Source organism: Fulvia fulva, chromosome 9 (genome assembly GCF_020509005.1).
Source record: "Fulvia fulva chromosome 9, complete sequence".
Lineage (NCBI taxonomy): Eukaryota > Fungi > Ascomycota > Dothideomycetes > Mycosphaerellales > Mycosphaerellaceae > Fulvia > Fulvia fulva.
Genome location: NC_063020.1, coordinates 3,098,738 through 3,113,550, shown reverse-complemented (window position 1 = coordinate 3,113,550; position 14,813 = coordinate 3,098,738). Strand labels below are relative to the sequence as shown.

At 53.6% G+C, this 14,813-nt stretch overlaps 8 protein-coding genes across 8 annotated transcripts; 3 read left to right on the top strand and 5 right to left on the bottom strand.

Annotated features, from left to right (window-relative positions):
- Positions 1 to 160: 160 nt before the first annotated feature.
- Positions 161 to 1,568, bottom strand: CLAFUR5_09508 (Aspartic protease; the record flags this gene model as incomplete). The annotated part of the gene is made up of 2 exons (XM_047908656.1): positions 161 to 1,173; positions 1,238 to 1,568. The coding sequence occupies 2 exons, from the start codon at positions 1,566 to 1,568 to the stop codon at positions 161 to 163; spliced, it is 1,344 nt and encodes a 447-aa protein (XP_047766734.1).
- A 1,524-nt stretch (positions 1,569 to 3,092) lies between these two features.
- On the top strand, positions 3,093 to 3,998 carry CLAFUR5_09507 (uncharacterized protein; the record flags this gene model as incomplete). The annotated part of the gene is made up of 1 exon (XM_047908655.1): positions 3,093 to 3,998. The coding sequence occupies one exon, from the start codon at positions 3,093 to 3,095 to the stop codon at positions 3,996 to 3,998; it is 906 nt and encodes a 301-aa protein (XP_047765826.1).
- Positions 3,999 to 4,368: 370 nt separating this feature from the next.
- CLAFUR5_09506 (uncharacterized protein) lies at positions 4,369 to 4,962 on the top strand (the record flags this gene model as incomplete). Its single annotated transcript, XM_047908654.1, has 1 exon — positions 4,369 to 4,962. The coding sequence occupies one exon, from the start codon at positions 4,369 to 4,371 to the stop codon at positions 4,960 to 4,962; it is 594 nt and encodes a 197-aa protein (XP_047765822.1).
- Positions 4,963 to 5,322: 360 nt separating this feature from the next.
- Positions 5,323 to 6,176, bottom strand: CLAFUR5_09505 (uncharacterized protein; the record flags this gene model as incomplete). The annotated part of the gene is made up of 3 exons (XM_047908653.1): positions 5,323 to 5,895; positions 5,953 to 5,987; positions 6,056 to 6,176. 3 exons carry the CDS (start codon positions 6,174 to 6,176, stop codon positions 5,323 to 5,325), a joined length of 729 nt encoding a protein of 242 aa, XP_047765821.1.
- Positions 6,177 to 6,671: 495 nt separating this feature from the next.
- Positions 6,672 to 7,580, bottom strand: CLAFUR5_09504 (uncharacterized protein; the record flags this gene model as incomplete). The annotated part of the gene is made up of 1 exon (XM_047908652.1): positions 6,672 to 7,580. The coding sequence occupies one exon, from the start codon at positions 7,578 to 7,580 to the stop codon at positions 6,672 to 6,674; it is 909 nt and encodes a 302-aa protein (XP_047765818.1).
- Positions 7,581 to 8,347: 767 nt separating this feature from the next.
- CLAFUR5_09503 (60S ribosomal protein L19-2) lies at positions 8,348 to 9,423 on the bottom strand (the record flags this gene model as incomplete). Its single annotated transcript, XM_047908651.1, has 4 exons — positions 8,348 to 8,506; positions 8,565 to 8,715; positions 8,854 to 9,123; positions 9,275 to 9,423. Coding segments are annotated over 4 exons (729 nt in total), but the record flags the coding sequence as incomplete, so codon positions are not given.
- Positions 9,424 to 10,362: 939 nt separating this feature from the next.
- On the bottom strand, positions 10,363 to 11,946 carry CLAFUR5_09502 (Dolichyl-diphosphooligosaccharide--protein glycosyltransferase subunit 1; the record flags this gene model as incomplete). The annotated part of the gene is made up of 3 exons (XM_047908650.1): positions 10,363 to 10,639; positions 10,691 to 11,554; positions 11,609 to 11,946. 3 exons carry the CDS (start codon positions 11,944 to 11,946, stop codon positions 10,363 to 10,365), a joined length of 1,479 nt encoding a protein of 492 aa, XP_047766730.1.
- A 294-nt stretch (positions 11,947 to 12,240) lies between these two features.
- CLAFUR5_09501 (Pseudouridine-metabolizing bifunctional protein) lies at positions 12,241 to 14,790 on the top strand (the record flags this gene model as incomplete). The annotated part of the gene is made up of 2 exons (XM_047908649.1): positions 12,241 to 13,343; positions 13,392 to 14,790. 2 exons carry the CDS (start codon positions 12,241 to 12,243, stop codon positions 14,788 to 14,790), a joined length of 2,502 nt encoding a protein of 833 aa, XP_047766729.1.
- Positions 14,791 to 14,813: the final 23 nt, after the last annotated feature.

Here is a 14,813-nt window from a genome sequence, read left to right as displayed (position 1 = left end):
GAGGATATCAGGGCGGATAGAGAATCGAATAGAAGAATACAAGTCATAGTAGAGACACTGATCAAGTATTGCGGATCCTTTACACATCATTAATCATCCTATTTCCTCCCAAACCGCACGAAGCCCATGACCTCCGCCGGCGCCAACCCCCTCGAGACATCTAGACAGCCTTCGCGAGTCCAACGTACGCCGACGAAGGGCTGTCATAGTGGTAGACCGAGTACCAGCTCTTAAGGAAGGAGTCACCAATAATATAGAACTCCTGACCAGGAATGAGGTCGGCTCCGATGACACTGCTGATACAGTAGTTTGCTGGAATGTCAGGCTCGCTGCCTCCAAGCAGACCACCAAGCAGACCCTGGATGATCTGCTGAATAATCTGTGTGAGAGGGTCACTGGCCATGCTCACACCGAGGCTGGTGTCAAGAGGACCCAAGTTGAAGTCCAAGTCATTGATGGAGAACTTCTTGCCGCCGAAGACGAGGGATGCGGCTGGGTTGGAGTGGCATGGGTATGCGATAGCTGTCATGGCCTCGCTGAGAGGGAGTGGGACAGCGCCGGGGATCTGTGGGACTACCTGGGCGAGGACAGCAGTTGGCACGATGATTGCTGTGGTACCAGTATCGATGGCGCCCTGGCCTGCTTCGGTCGCGAGAGCGCTGCCATTGCCAATTGCTACGCCGTCGACAGCGACTTGCCAGTAGCCTTGCCTGGTCACTGGGAGATTTGTGAAAGCGCCAGTATATCTGCTGCTGTCGCGACCGGCGAGGGTCATGAGCGAGTTTCCTTGAGTACCAGACTGGGTGCGGCCGAGGTAGAAGGAGAACTCGGAAGGTGAGAGTTTGCCCTGGTTGAGGAGTGTCATCCAGAAGGGTGGCTGCTTGCTGTTGGCGATGGTACCAAAGCCCATGCCCATCAAGCTGTCGGAGGCAGAGGTGCTAAAACCTTGTGCCTGGGTCAGGGAGATGATATTTTGTCGGTTGGCTTTTAGACCACCAACTGTTACGTCGTCGAAGTAATTCTCGCCCATAACCTGGCCGGAGCCGTAGGTGATGGTCGTGGTGTTGCCCTCATCCTGGCCGGACTCGTCGTACTTGGTATTACCGACACAGCCCTGTGCCATTCCGCACTGTGGGCCTGGAATGAAGGTGTCAGAGCTTCCGGTGTCGAAGTCTGTGGGAGGGGAGAATGTTAGCCGTGGCTCATTGCGATCTGTAATGCCGTTATCAAGACGTACCGAATGTGAATGTCTGGCCTGAGACATCTCCGTCACCGTAGTATAGGACATCCTCGCCGTTCTGGTTCTGGTCAACCAATGGGACATCGGCTCTCTTCCAGTTGAGCTTGGAGTTCTCGACTGCCGCTGGAAGCTCCATCTCGTTGTTGTACTTTCGCACGGTGGTCCTCAGCATTGAGAGGAACCCAGAGTAGTCGACCGAGCCATCCTCGTTGGTCACGATCATTGACCTCTTTGCGTTCATTGGCACACTCTTGCCCTGGGTGTGCGATTCAGGCCTTGGTGCTGCGAGCGCAGCTGCGCCGAGCGAAAGAATGATAGCGGACTTCATGGCTGTAGAGATTGAAGATGGAGGATGGAGTGACCAAGTCGAACGCGACCGCCACCTACCTGACGAGCTTCATATACGACGTCGCGCAAACACCAAGACGCTTGTGCCATCATCCAGTCGCCTCGTAATGGTTCGGCGATCACTCTATGATGTCCAATGGCTTGCCAGTGCCGCACCTTCGCCGAGCGTACCCCATTGTCGTAAGCGACTCAGGACGATTGCGGTATGAAGTACTGGCAATCGTGTACATCTCCGCAGTAGTACTGCGCTGTCTAGTCTCGAAAGGCTGGTGGCGTACTCCAAGCATAAAAGAAGATTTGGTAAGGACTGGAGAAGCGTGACAAGCGTTGCTTGACCGTCGGCTGGGAGGGTGGTGATCAGCAGCGGAGAAGATATTGTGGTTGTGTTATTGGTGTGGTCATGTCAAGCTTAAGCGGGTGCCGCGAAGTGAGTGAAGATCATGTCTGTTCTGTGTCGGCTGAGTTGCTTTGTGTGACGATGCGACCTCGGGGTTAGAATATCACACTTTCGGTCCAGCTCAAAGAGGAAGGCGCGTCATGGCACGAGAAGCATGGCCAAGCAACAAAACGTCGACGATACCACATCGTATCGCAAAGGTGCATGTACGCAAGAATGTACCCGTTTATGCTGTTGTTGTACCCTGACCCTTGGCATGGGAGTTGCTGCAACGATGAGCTTCATCAGGTCGAGCTTAAGCACAACATGCAGCAGCGATGGCAATGTGGCATCGTACAGCAGTGCTCTACTCATCGAATGCAAAATCCAGCTCAAACAGTCCAGCTTCATCGTAGGAGGCAGACGAGTGCGAATGCTGTTGTCTGCGGCGGAACACTTCCCTTGCTCCAGACTTGTGGTGTTCCGTTGGCCAAGTCGTTCTCAAGGTCCAGCTGGGAGGCGGCTGAGAAGTCCAGCTGGGAGGCGGCTGAGATGAGAAGGAGATTACACTGCTGTCGCTTCGGCCCAGGACCGTTGGTCGTTGCTCCCTATCTCCAAATCAGACTGCTGCTGCACTCGGTGTTGGTGTTGAAGCAAAGCCGCCAGCCCGAGCTTGCGAGGCAAGAAGCTTGCGCACTTGACACCTGAGGCACTAAGACAAGGGTCCAATGCACCTATCTCCCACATCAGCGTGATCAGACCGCGGGCAAGGCCACCAAATTTTGGCGCTAACTATCATCCGACATAACCTGAGGCACCAAGATTGGAGTGGCCCGAATGTCACGTGTGCAGATTCTGTAATCCGGTGGACCTCCTGCGATCCGCCTGATATTGAAGGTAGCAATGCACGTGCAAGCTACTGCGGACTGAACACCTAGCGACTTCCAAGCGACCATACACTCCTTTTCTCGTCTCCATTGTCCAATGATCATGACCCGGCCAGGGTGTCAATGTGTGGATCAAGTTTGTATACATCTTCGTCTCGCGAACAAACCTACAGAGTACTTACGCTAGCACTTTTTGACAGTTCTCGCCAGTTCCGAATCCACCGTATTCCCACCCATCATCATGGACACCATTGGACCCAATATTGCTTTTGGCATCGACCAGGAGCCGGCTGTTGCCTTGTGCTCTAGTCAAGTCCTCGTCGAGTTCGAGCACTCTGCGCCCGCATCTTCCAGCACCGGGCCGGACGAAAATATCATGGCATTTGCAGGGAAGGTTGTCGATGCCGGCTCTGCTGTCAGTGCATTTCACAATGCCGATCGAGTGGTAGTCTTCGACAAACCCTCTTCCTTTCAACAAAACTTAACAGCTACGCACCGAAAGATCATTGTTCCCTCCGAGAGACTCCATATCATCCCAGAGACCATGTCATCCTATGTAGCCTGCCTACACGCAGCGGCTCTGGTCCAAGCGACCGTAATCATTGAACAGAAGCTCCATTTGTCCTTCTCGCCGGAGCAAAAGAAGCCACATCGGGGGCAGGTTCCGCAAGGAAGGCGTGTCGCCATAATCGGAGGCGAGACAGAGCTTGCGGTTGCCTTGGTCCAAGTGCTCAGGCGGGTAAGTCCCAATACCAGAATCGTCGTGTTTTCCAGCATGGACAACCAAGCGGATCTCTTCCAGCGTACATGCCACCTTGTTGGCCTGGGAGCCTCGTTCGCCATTGATGGCGCTCTCCCAGACTTGATGGAGCACGCCGAGGCGATGAAAGATGAAGCTGGAATCGAGGTAATCATCAACACGGTTATTGGCCAGCCCGTCAGGACCGATCTTGTCGATGTTTTGACTGGGCCAAAGGTTTTAGTGGAATACCAGTCTTTGCGAATCCCGACGATGCAGTCGACAGCACGAGTCGGCGACAGCGACTTCTCGGCGGCGCTTTATCGTATGCTTGCTGAAAGCGCGGACGAGTTCGCTAGATACGTACAGTCTCCAGATCGGTGTATACCGCAGGATGACAGGATGTGAAGATTACTACAAGGCGTGCAAAGTTCGAAGTTTCTGCTCGGAATCATTGCGGGATAGCTTGGGTGAATGTTTCATTTCCTACATGGCCCAACTATTCTTCTCCGCTCCATTCTCACCCCAACAAGATCTGTTTATCTTTTCGCATGTGGCATGGGACAAGTCCATGGTGAAGGCGACGTCTTGCGCTTCCACTATGCCACTATGGCAGCGTCTTGGGGCTGTCCAAGGCTCCCTCAGTTCTTTCATGAACAGCACGCGGTTTTCATGCGCACGGTCCAGCCGCGAGCATGTGAAGTGGAGTTCCACACATATTTAAAATCGCGCTCCTCTTCTCGACCCTCCTCTCTCCATCAACATCAACCATAACAAGATGTCAACCTCAAGGCTCCTTGCGCTCCCTGCAGAGCTGCGGAATCACATCTACGAGCTCGCGTTGACACCGAGCCTTACACCATGCGAGCTTTACCACGCCAAGCCACCTTCATGTGCTCTCCTTCAAACAAGCCGTCAGGTCCACAACGAGGCAAAGGGCATGTATGAGGAAGCCTGTCGTAAGTACTGGTCGGGCACCCTCTTCACCGCCACACAGAGGCGATGGCAAGAAATTCGTCAACCAAACCCACGCCTCTCTGTCCTGGATGATCACCAGGTATTTGGTCTGATCCGCCGAGTCGAGGTCACCGCCAATGACCCGAGCCTGAACACGACAATGACGTTACACAGACTCGATGCTGGGGATGCTTGGAAGATGGAGGGACATACAGTGTACAAGGACGGCTCTGACGATCACCTCTGGACACGCTACTTGGTTGCGGTGCCATGGGATGATAAGTTGAAGGTCTCTAACAGGATCTCGGCCTACGACACAGAGGCAGAGGCGTTGGTTGATAGTGCTGGGATTGTGGATGGGTCCACGGGACATGAGAGGGCCATGGTTCTGATAAGGTTCATGGGGGTGAGGTAGTGGTGTGGCAAAGAGGGCGAGGCTAAACACTGGGTGAGGCGCGCGCGTGCGAAGGAACATGGACATTGGTACTCGCAAGGACCGACGCGGCCAAAGAATGGGAGATTGTACTTGTAACTTGTCGACTATTTCCTCCACACACGCCTCGCTGTCGCCCGGTATTGGTGTGTGTGTTGGTGACCGAATCCAGTAGCCCTCACCATCCTCGTTCTAGTGTCATCTTAGCATCAATCTTGCTACCATGCCATCTCCCCACCTCGTATCCTCATATCATCGTGCTCTTCTCTTCCCCTACGCCATAACATATCCACCTCTTCAGCAAACTCCCCGCCCTCCACCTCCACACCGTCTTCAACCACCCTACTGTCCAGCCAACCACCCAAACTTACTCAACCTCACCCTCGGCACAACCCCCACAAGCACCACCACACTCGCCACAACCAACGCCCAAAGCTGCATCCCCAATACATTCTTATTGAAATCGGTCGTGCTCGCCATGCAAATCGTCGCGAGCATCACCACACTCGTAACATAACCCCCAACACGATGATACTTGTACATCGCCTTCGCATTATCCACGCCTCCGTACAGTGCCGGCGTAAGGTACTGCGTAATCCCCACCACCGCCTGCGATAGCACGAGAATGTACGTAATCAGCCCCAAGATCGCGTGAGGGGACTCGAAGTGCGTTCCGTTGTGGGCGAACTTGTTGTACTCGATTACGATGAGGCCTGCGATGGCGAGGAGGGCGGCGAGATCGTTCAGAGCGGCGTGCGTGTATGTGCCCTGTTTCTTTTGCTTTGCGGTGTGGGTGGGTTGGAGGATCAGGATAGCTTGGAGGAAGAAGAGGAAGGCGGCGGAGTTGAGGAGAGGGTGGGCGGAGAAGAGGATGAGGTCGTTGCAGAAGACGGAGCCCCAGACTATGGCGACGATCTGGGAGGTGTTAGATTGGGGTGGTTATATGGTGGGTGATGGGTGTGCGATGCTTACGATCCAGGCTCCGGCTTGAGCGATAACTCCGGTACCTGTATCGTGTATCAGTCCAACGCTGTTTCCTCCCTCCTGCCGTGTCGTCTTCTTCAATCATCCTCACCAAGTATCAAGTTCCAATACAACGGCCTACCCTCCGGCAGACTGGCATCTCCCCTACTCCCAAGCAATGGCTCCTCCTCACTCGTCCCCGGCACTCTCGCTTGAATAGGTTGATTCGACATGTCGGTTCGTGCTATGCTTTGCAATTAGATCCCAAGCAGTCGTCCCGTCAAGACGCAGGGTGTAAGTAGATCAGATAACTGAAACTCAAGAGTGAACTTAGCTGTAGGCAGAGCTACTGTATATGATCAAAGACGACATGACGATTTCTTACGTGGCCCCGCAGCAGCAGCACGGGCAGCGTGAGGTGCTTTCCTGCAGGAAGCACGATGGAAACAAACAACGATGATGCAGCTATTCTCAGATCTCTACAGCGAGTCCAGCCAATTGAAGTGGGCGTATTTGATCATCTGTGCTACTTTGACCGGGGGAGCTGGCGGTCGGCATCAATAGGCGCCGATGGTTCTGTAAGCTAATCAAAATGCAGGCGATGCTCCAGTGATAAATGCTCCATGGAGGCCGATTTACTGTCTATGGGTTCTATGCTGTCCAGGGTGCTGTATGCCTTCAAGCGTGAAGGCTTCCTGTGGTATCGTTCAGAGACGCTCTGGACATCATCAATACCCTCTCCCAAGTTTCACCGTCTCACCGCCAGCACCATACCAAAGCGGTCCCTTCCTGAACTCCAATCCCACATCCTCGCCAACATTCCACTCTATCTTCTCCTCCTTCGCCCAGTACTCCCGTTCCAACCACTTATTGATCTCCTCAATCTTGCTCACGAGTCTCTTCACCATAGAGGGATCTACCTTCCCAGATCCATCCTCGAGATCCCCCGTCTCAATAAAGCGTGCAATCGTCAAATGTGCACTCGGGATGACATATCGGCTCGCCACCTTCACACCTGTCTTGCTCGCCAAAGTGTACAGATGGCTACGAAGGTGATGGTATGTGTAAGCCTCGCCTTCAGCAGGAAGCCAGGATAATGCAAGTGCTTGGGCGTCGAAGCTGACCATTGGCTTGACGAGTCGTGCGCGATGGTCGAGAGTATAGTCGCATATCTCTTGGGCGTGGGGCTTCATCTGATATACAAGAGCATCTATCTCTGGAGCCGTAAGACTATGTGTGATCTCCAGTGCAGTCATGTGTAGAGATCTCGACGGCATGGTCCATAGGTTCGGCAGAACTTCCGTGAGTCTCGTCTGGATTTTGCCGATGAGATCTCGCACGGCGGCACTAGGACGAGCCCAGAAGACGAGGCAGTGTCGTGGGTCCTCATATCCTGGAAACTGTTCTGGGTTCTCGAGTTTGGCGAGGATGGAGTCCACCGTAACGCCTGGAAAGTCCCTGGCCAGGAGTTTCGATTTTTGTTGGGAGTTGCGATTCGTGCGGTGATCTGAGTATCGCTGCTGGATCTGAGTGGGATCGTTATTGCAGCTTTCGATTAGGTCATGATAGGGATTGCCTGTCTTCGTGGTGGTTGCTGCCGAGCCTGAAAGGTCTTCGAAGGTGTAGTACGCCGCCATTGTTTGCAGTCTTTTGCCGGATCTGATGAAGTCGAGACTAGTCCGCTATGTAAGATGGTGCTCAGCTGACAGCTCGTGCGCGAGGCTGCGATGTTTACTTAGCTTCACATCCAATCCGTCGATCATATGTTCTGGCTGTGCAAAGCACTGGTGCTGTGAAGATCGAGAAAATGCTGTTCAAATTGGCTGTTTTGCTGGCCACTTTGTGGCTGACAGGGCATCATCGCTACACTGAACTTACCCTGCTCTTTGTGGCCTGGCCTTGTCGTGCACGACACAATGAGTAGACTGTCGGCCTACGAAGTTGATGTAGGGAAGATAGCTTGTTGAGAGATTTTGGCTTTCGATGGTGGAGCTGAAGGCGCGGGACATGGCTTGGATCGTGCAGTTGCAGAGGCAGGAACGACCGGTCAAGAAGATATGGACCGTCTCACGATCAAAGGAAACGCTCTTGCATAACAGCGACCACTGCAATGACATACGAGATAAGAACGGAGACACATAATTTCTTTTTGAGGCATTTCTCTTTTGTACCGCCTCTGAGTACACGCCCGGCTACGTCCACGAAGACTCCGAACGAGAGATCAACGCCCAAGAGAACATGACCCGTAGCAAGTAACAGCACGCCATAACAACCCCGTGATACCACTCGTAGACAGGCCTCGTGCATGGATCTTCCCATAATGCTCTGGGCACGTCCTTGGCCGTAGTCGTATGCGCTGCATGCAATGTAGCATCTATCCGTGATGAACAAGTAGGGACTGCATTTACTCGGCAGCTGGTTCGTCCTCGCCCTCGAGTGCGTTTCTCTTCGTCTGGATGCGCTCTTGTCTCCGCTCGCGGGCAGCCTTGGTCTTCGCACGCTTGGCGTCCATCTCTGCCTTGAGCTTCTCCTCGCGCAGCTTCTCGGCCTTGGCCTTGTGGATCTGCAGATAGGAAATCAGTACGTGTTCGGTCGCACGTGATCTTGAGTGGTAGACTTACGTGCTCAACAAGGGCACGCTTGTGCTTGAAGGTGTTACCCTTGCTCAAGTGGTAGAGCTCGTGGTAAAGGTGCTTGTCGATCTTGCCGGCAGCACGGTACTTGACCAATAGGCGGCGGAGCACACGCAGACGACGCATCCACATGACCTGACTGTACGTAGAGCATCAGCATATGCCCTGAAAGTCCTGTATCCCCAATTCGCATCTCCGTTTTGTCTACTTCCTCGACTCCACATTCGGTTCCGTCTCTTCCTCTTTGTCCTCTGTCCCGGGGTGCGGTGGCACTTACGTTGGCATTCTGGCGTCGGCGGTACCCTTCCTCTTACCGAAACCACGGTGACGACCGATTCGGCGGGCGGCGGTCAACTCTCGGGCGCGGGCACGCGAGTGCATGGTGACGGGCTTGCGGATGATGAGGCCATCTGCAATGAGCTTGCGGATGGTCTGGCGGGAGTTGGCGTTGGAGATCTCGTTGACCTCATTTGGGTCGAGCCAGATCTTGCGCTTGCCGCAGTCGGCGACGCTGGCGGCCAGGCGCTTCTGGGTACGGAGGTTGACCCTACAGGAGCCATTGTGTTAGTGATTTGGTCCTGGTATAGCGTTTCGTGGTGGTGTGCGCATGTGGGTGTTTTGCGGACGTCCAGAGGGATATCGAGCGGTGGAAAATGGTCGATTCGTCCATGGATCGTGATGTAGGTGTATGGACTTACATCTTGTCGGTTGCTGTCGATGGGTCGGGTTGTCGTGATGTGCCTACCTGGCGCTGAAAGTCGAGGTCGTCGTGAAGGAAATGGAATATCGCTAAGAGTCGCACATCTTGGCAGGAGCGGGGAAAGCCGAGCCACGTGACTTGCACTTTTGGAGGAAAGAACGACCCTGCGTAATTGCAACAACATCATTCTGGACCGAACATAGTGACAGTGAGAAAGAACAGATGTGAGGATTGAAAGGTTTGAGGGACAATGGATTCCTCGTATGTGATCTGCCAACGTCCACCTCTATGCACGCAAACACCCATCCTAGCGACAGCGACAGTACGGACGAACTGCTACAGAACGGTTCACACTTCTCCATCATGAATCAAGACAGACACTTCATGACGGTCTGTTGCTGTGAATAACGGCTGGTCCCAAGACTTGTCTCTCATCTCGACATACCATGAAGTAATCCTTCACAGGTGTTGCTTAGAGAGCACAAATATCGATCGCCACATACACTGCACGCTACCACCTGGCTGATATTTTACGCTTTCGAGATAGGCTGTCCTTGGATCATATCACTGGATCCCTAGCAAACGACAAAAGCACACATCAAAACTCCCTCTCCGTCACGTACCACGCGAGGGGATCCCCTGTCTAGCAACACCACTGTTCCGATCACGGCTACAATCACGCCTCTGTCATATTGTGACATCGTTCGTCCCTCGCCTCAAGCTTACACTAACACTTCTAGCCGTCTTGTCCAGATCTCGGGAAGACGCTACGCTTTGTCCTCCAAAGCGTGATGAAGGAATGTTGGAATCCGGGGACCATCTGTGTCGTATGCGGTCGGTGTTATGTTGCTAGCTGCAGTTTGTGCCAATCTTGCCTCGAGCTACTCTAGTCATTTCAACCGGCACGTAACTACCATGAGGGCTGCACAGATACACAGACTGAAGCTCTTTGTTCGAGCAAAAGGTGGTGAGTTGCGTCGATCCCAGGCCTGTACCGTGAGCACCATCGTGTACAATATACACCAATCGTCATAAATGCTTATACGTATCTCTATAGTAGTACAGCAGAACTTTTATCTATGCTGCCTAGCTTTGCTTCTTCTTGCCTATGCTGACGTCTAGGTTGCCCACGATGTACGCGATCACGAACACTGCGAAGAAGCCTGCCGTGATTGTGATTGGCTTCGTGAATCGTGCGGCGAATGGGTACTCGTAGGTGATGATCAGATTTCGGTCCCGGAACTCGTCGACCACGTTGATGGCAGTCAGCTCGAGCGTGGTTCGGCCGATGGTGTCCATAAAACTGCGGTATGTGCCAACACTGCTGGAGACGATTGGGACGGCGGTCTCGAATTCGACGTTCCTGTTATAATTAGTGCCTGTCGGTCTACGAGGAGGAGGAGGCCAGACTTACTTTGCACCTTCTGGGAGGATGACACGAGTGACGATGCGCTCGTACTCAAGACCCTCGCCTTGTTTTGGTCCTTCGAAGAATGGGATCTTGAGGACGAATTGATCACTGCCATCCTTGACGCCGCGCACGTACTTCTGAAGGTCGCCGTTCCAGCCCACGCGGAAGCTGTAGTTCCAGCCGCCGAAGAGAGGGTATCTTGGCTTGATCTCGAGGTTCGACTCCTTTGCATTCGCCCTGAACCTTGATGTCGACACATTGCCAATGTCATCGGTGAAGTATGCATCAACGCTGCCCACGGTAAGTGGGAACTTGAGCTCCTTGAGTGCGCTGGTTGGTGGGTTGTAGTAGTTGGACTGCTGGTACTGCACTCGCGAGAAGTGGTTTTTCAGAGTCGCCGCTCGGTTTGTGAGCCAATGTCGCTCCTCAGTCGCAATGTTACCACCCCAGTGGCTGACTTCAATATCTCGCTCCAGCAGCTTGCTGTGCGTGAGGGGCTTGGTGAACTCATAGCGCACGCTGACCTCTTGCAGCACACCTGCTTCAAGCTCGCCGTATGGACCATACGTGTATGTCGTGCCCTGATTCTGTGGATCCTCCTTCCCTTCGGCGTTCAGCGATGCTGGGAGAGTGACGGCATCTGGAACATCGGTTGTGGGGAGCTTCAACTTCGTCTTTTGCTTGAGGGTCGTGTAGGCGCTCGGTGCGTATGCGGAGAATTTGTGCGAGACATACTGCTTGTCGTTCTGCTGGATCTGCGCTGGAAGCGGCTCGAGGGCGGCAAGAGTGAAGTATGTGATCGAGAGTGTCTTTTGCTCCTTTGGTTGGAGTGCTTTGGGTAGTGTGATCTTGTAGAACTCGGTGGAGCTGCGCAAATGTCAGTGTTCGTACGATACCACCTCCTGACACTATCTTACTTACCTAGACGAATCGATGCCAATAATCTCCACTGGGAACAATCCCGTCTCGGGTTCCTTCTTGTCCTTCGCTTCCAATCCACCAATTCGTCCTAACAACCCTTGCTCGAATGGGAGATAGTACTCCTTTTGCGCCGCCTTGTCGATGTTCTCGATAACCACATTCAGAGTCTCCCTGGGATAGCTCTTCTCGAGGTTGATATTCCGCACCAGGTTCACGTTGAGGAAGTGCTTTGGCGGAGTAAATGTCGAGGGCAGGATATTCCGTGATTCGTATGTCGCATTTGGATCAGCAGCGACGAGGCTGATCAGGCCTAATGAGGCCCAACTTAATAACCTCATTGTGTTGGTGTCTGACAAAAAGTGCAGTGATCGTGTTGCATGCGCGTCCCCATTAACAGCTGTCTCGAGCTGCTCGTCAGACCTTCCGCAGTGGAGCTTCCACATGTCTTGGCACGACTGGGGTTCTTGTCCTCACATGTCGCTTGCATGGCGGTGTCTTGTTCTGGACATTATCCACATGGCGTCCATCCAAATGAATGATATGTAGCCACTGGGCGCTCCAGATCCTCTTTACTCACACATAGTCGCAGCAAAACCTGCCAAGTACTCCCGCTTCAGTCACCAACAGAAAACATGTCTCCAATGCCTTGGGTATGTAGAGCATGCCGCTCATCATTAGGCCAACAACGCATGACAAGAACAACATCATCGAACAGCCGCCGTTACCTTACAACCCAATCAAAGTACTTCCGGATCTCTGAAGAAGTGCAACAAGCACTCCACGAAAGAAAGCCAGTCGTGGCACTAGAAAGCACCATCTACACCCATGGGTGGCCGTACCCTGACAATCTGGCTCTCTCGACACGGCTGGAGACTCTAGTGCGTATCAATGGTGGCGTGCCGGCAACCGTTGGCATTCTTGAAGGTGTCGCTCGGGTAGGTCTTGGCGCTGATGAGATGGTCAGACTGCTATCTGCATCCAAGGATCCTAACATGCGCAAGATCTCACGAAGAGACATTGCCTTTGCCTTGGGTATGAAAGATGCCGAAGGCAGACCATTCAATGGCGGCACAACGATATCCGGAACCATGGTCTTGGCACATGCTGCGGGCATCAAGGTCTTCGCCACTGGTGGTCTTGGTGGTGTTCATCGTGGGGCAGAGCAGACTATGGACATATCTGCTGATCTCACAGAGCTTGGTCGAACGCCGGTGGCGGTGATAAGCTCCGGGTGCAAGTCGTTCTTAGACATCCCGAAGACATTGGAGTACTTAGAGACGCAGGGTGTGGCAGTCGCTACGTTTGCTGACGGAAGGAGTGGTAAAGTCGATTTCCCTGCGTTCTACACCAGAGAGAGTGGCGTGAAGAGCCCGATGGTGGTCAAAGACGAGCTTGAGGCAGCAAGAGTGATCTGGGCGCAGCATGTGCTTGGTCTACAGTCCGGTCTGCACTTTGCAAACCCGATTCCTGAAAATTCCTCCTTGCCGTTCAAGGATATGGAACTGGCCATCGCCCAGGCAATACAGAACGCTCGTGCTGCTGGTGCGACTGGTAGTGCTGAGACTCCTTACGTACTCTCGAAGATCAAGGAGATTACCGGTGACAAGAGTGTGGAAGCTAATCGCGCCTTGGTCGAGAACAATGTCATTCGGGGTACCAAAGTAGCGGTGGCTCTTCAGAAGCTTGAGCAGGAGGAAGGTATTGAAAGTGATATTACGAGGACCAAGAGATACGAGTACGTAAGCTAGTCTGTACTCGTGAGCTTTGGTTGACACCTGCACAGCGTCGAAGAACCGTACAATCGTTCCATGGTCGGTCCTGCCGCTGCAATGTACACCCAAGAAGGCGTGCCGAAAGCGTACGGGAACACACAAATATCAGAGAAGCTTGCAGCTGAAGCGCAGCAACTTGAGTCTGAGCCAAAGAGAAACGATGCGCAAGATCACATCTCCTCGGCCGGAGAGACAGCTGACGTCTTTGTCGCCGGTAGCCTAGCAGTTGATCTTGCCTGCGACTACAGTCCCTGTACAGGCTCCTTCTACAGTTCACCCGAGCTGCAGACCTCGAATCCTGCACAGATAGCACAGTCGCTCGGCGGTGTCGGACATAACATGGCTCGTGCAGCCCATCTCATGGGCGCGAGCGTTCGTCTGTGCAGCGCAGTCGGGGATGACCTCACTGGTAAAGCTGCTCTCGAAGCGCTCGCTGAAGCAGATGTGTCAACGACTGGTATCAAGACTCTCTCACCTGAAAGCGGCAGCCGCACAGCACAATACGTCGCCATCAACGATGCCAACAAGGATCTCGTCCTAGCTATGGCCGACATGAGTATTCTCGAGACACCTTCCGCCTCTGATAGCACCATCTCCTCAACCTTCGACGACTTCTGGCTACCCCAGCTCAAGCAAGCACACCCATCCCACCTCGCCATCGATGGCAACTGGCCACCTGAACACCTCGCCCGCTGGCTTCAAGCCGGCAAGGAGACCAATTCCCTCATCCTCTTCGAACCCGTTAGCAGAGTTAAGAGCACCAACCTCTTCCGCTTGCCCAAACCACACACCCTCTCCACATTCCCCAATCACGCCGTGCACATCGCAACACCCAACTCCCACGAGCTGAATGCAATGTACACCGCCGCTCGCGAAGCTTTCGGCCTCGAGCGCAAAGACTGGTGGGAAGTGATCGATGCATTCGGAATTCCTCACACGGGAGCACGAGTACAGATGGCGCTCGCGACGAGCGGAAACTTAGTCGATGAGGGGATCCCACAGCAGAGTATCCAGCTGCTCCCCTTCATCCCCTGCATCTTAACAAAACTCGGGCCCGAAGGCGTCCTCCTCACTCAAATCCTCCTAGCAGGCGACGAGCGACTCACAAGCGGCGAGTACGCTCCCTACATCTTGTCTCGATGCGTCAATGAGACGGTGAGCACGATTGGGGTGGGTGGGGTGTATATGAGACTCTTTCCACCTGTGGAGGAAGTGAAGGCGGAGGATGTGGTGAGTGTTAATGGGGTGGGGGATACGTTTGCGGGTACACTGTTGGCTGGGTTGGCGCAGAGGGGTGAGGGGGCGAGGGTGGAGGATTTGGTGGATCTGGCGCAGCGGGCGGCGGTGTTGACGTTGAAGAGTAAGGAGAGTGTTAGTCCTGGGTTGGGGACGATGCGATTGTTGTTGTAGGGTTTACTATAGGGTTTATTATA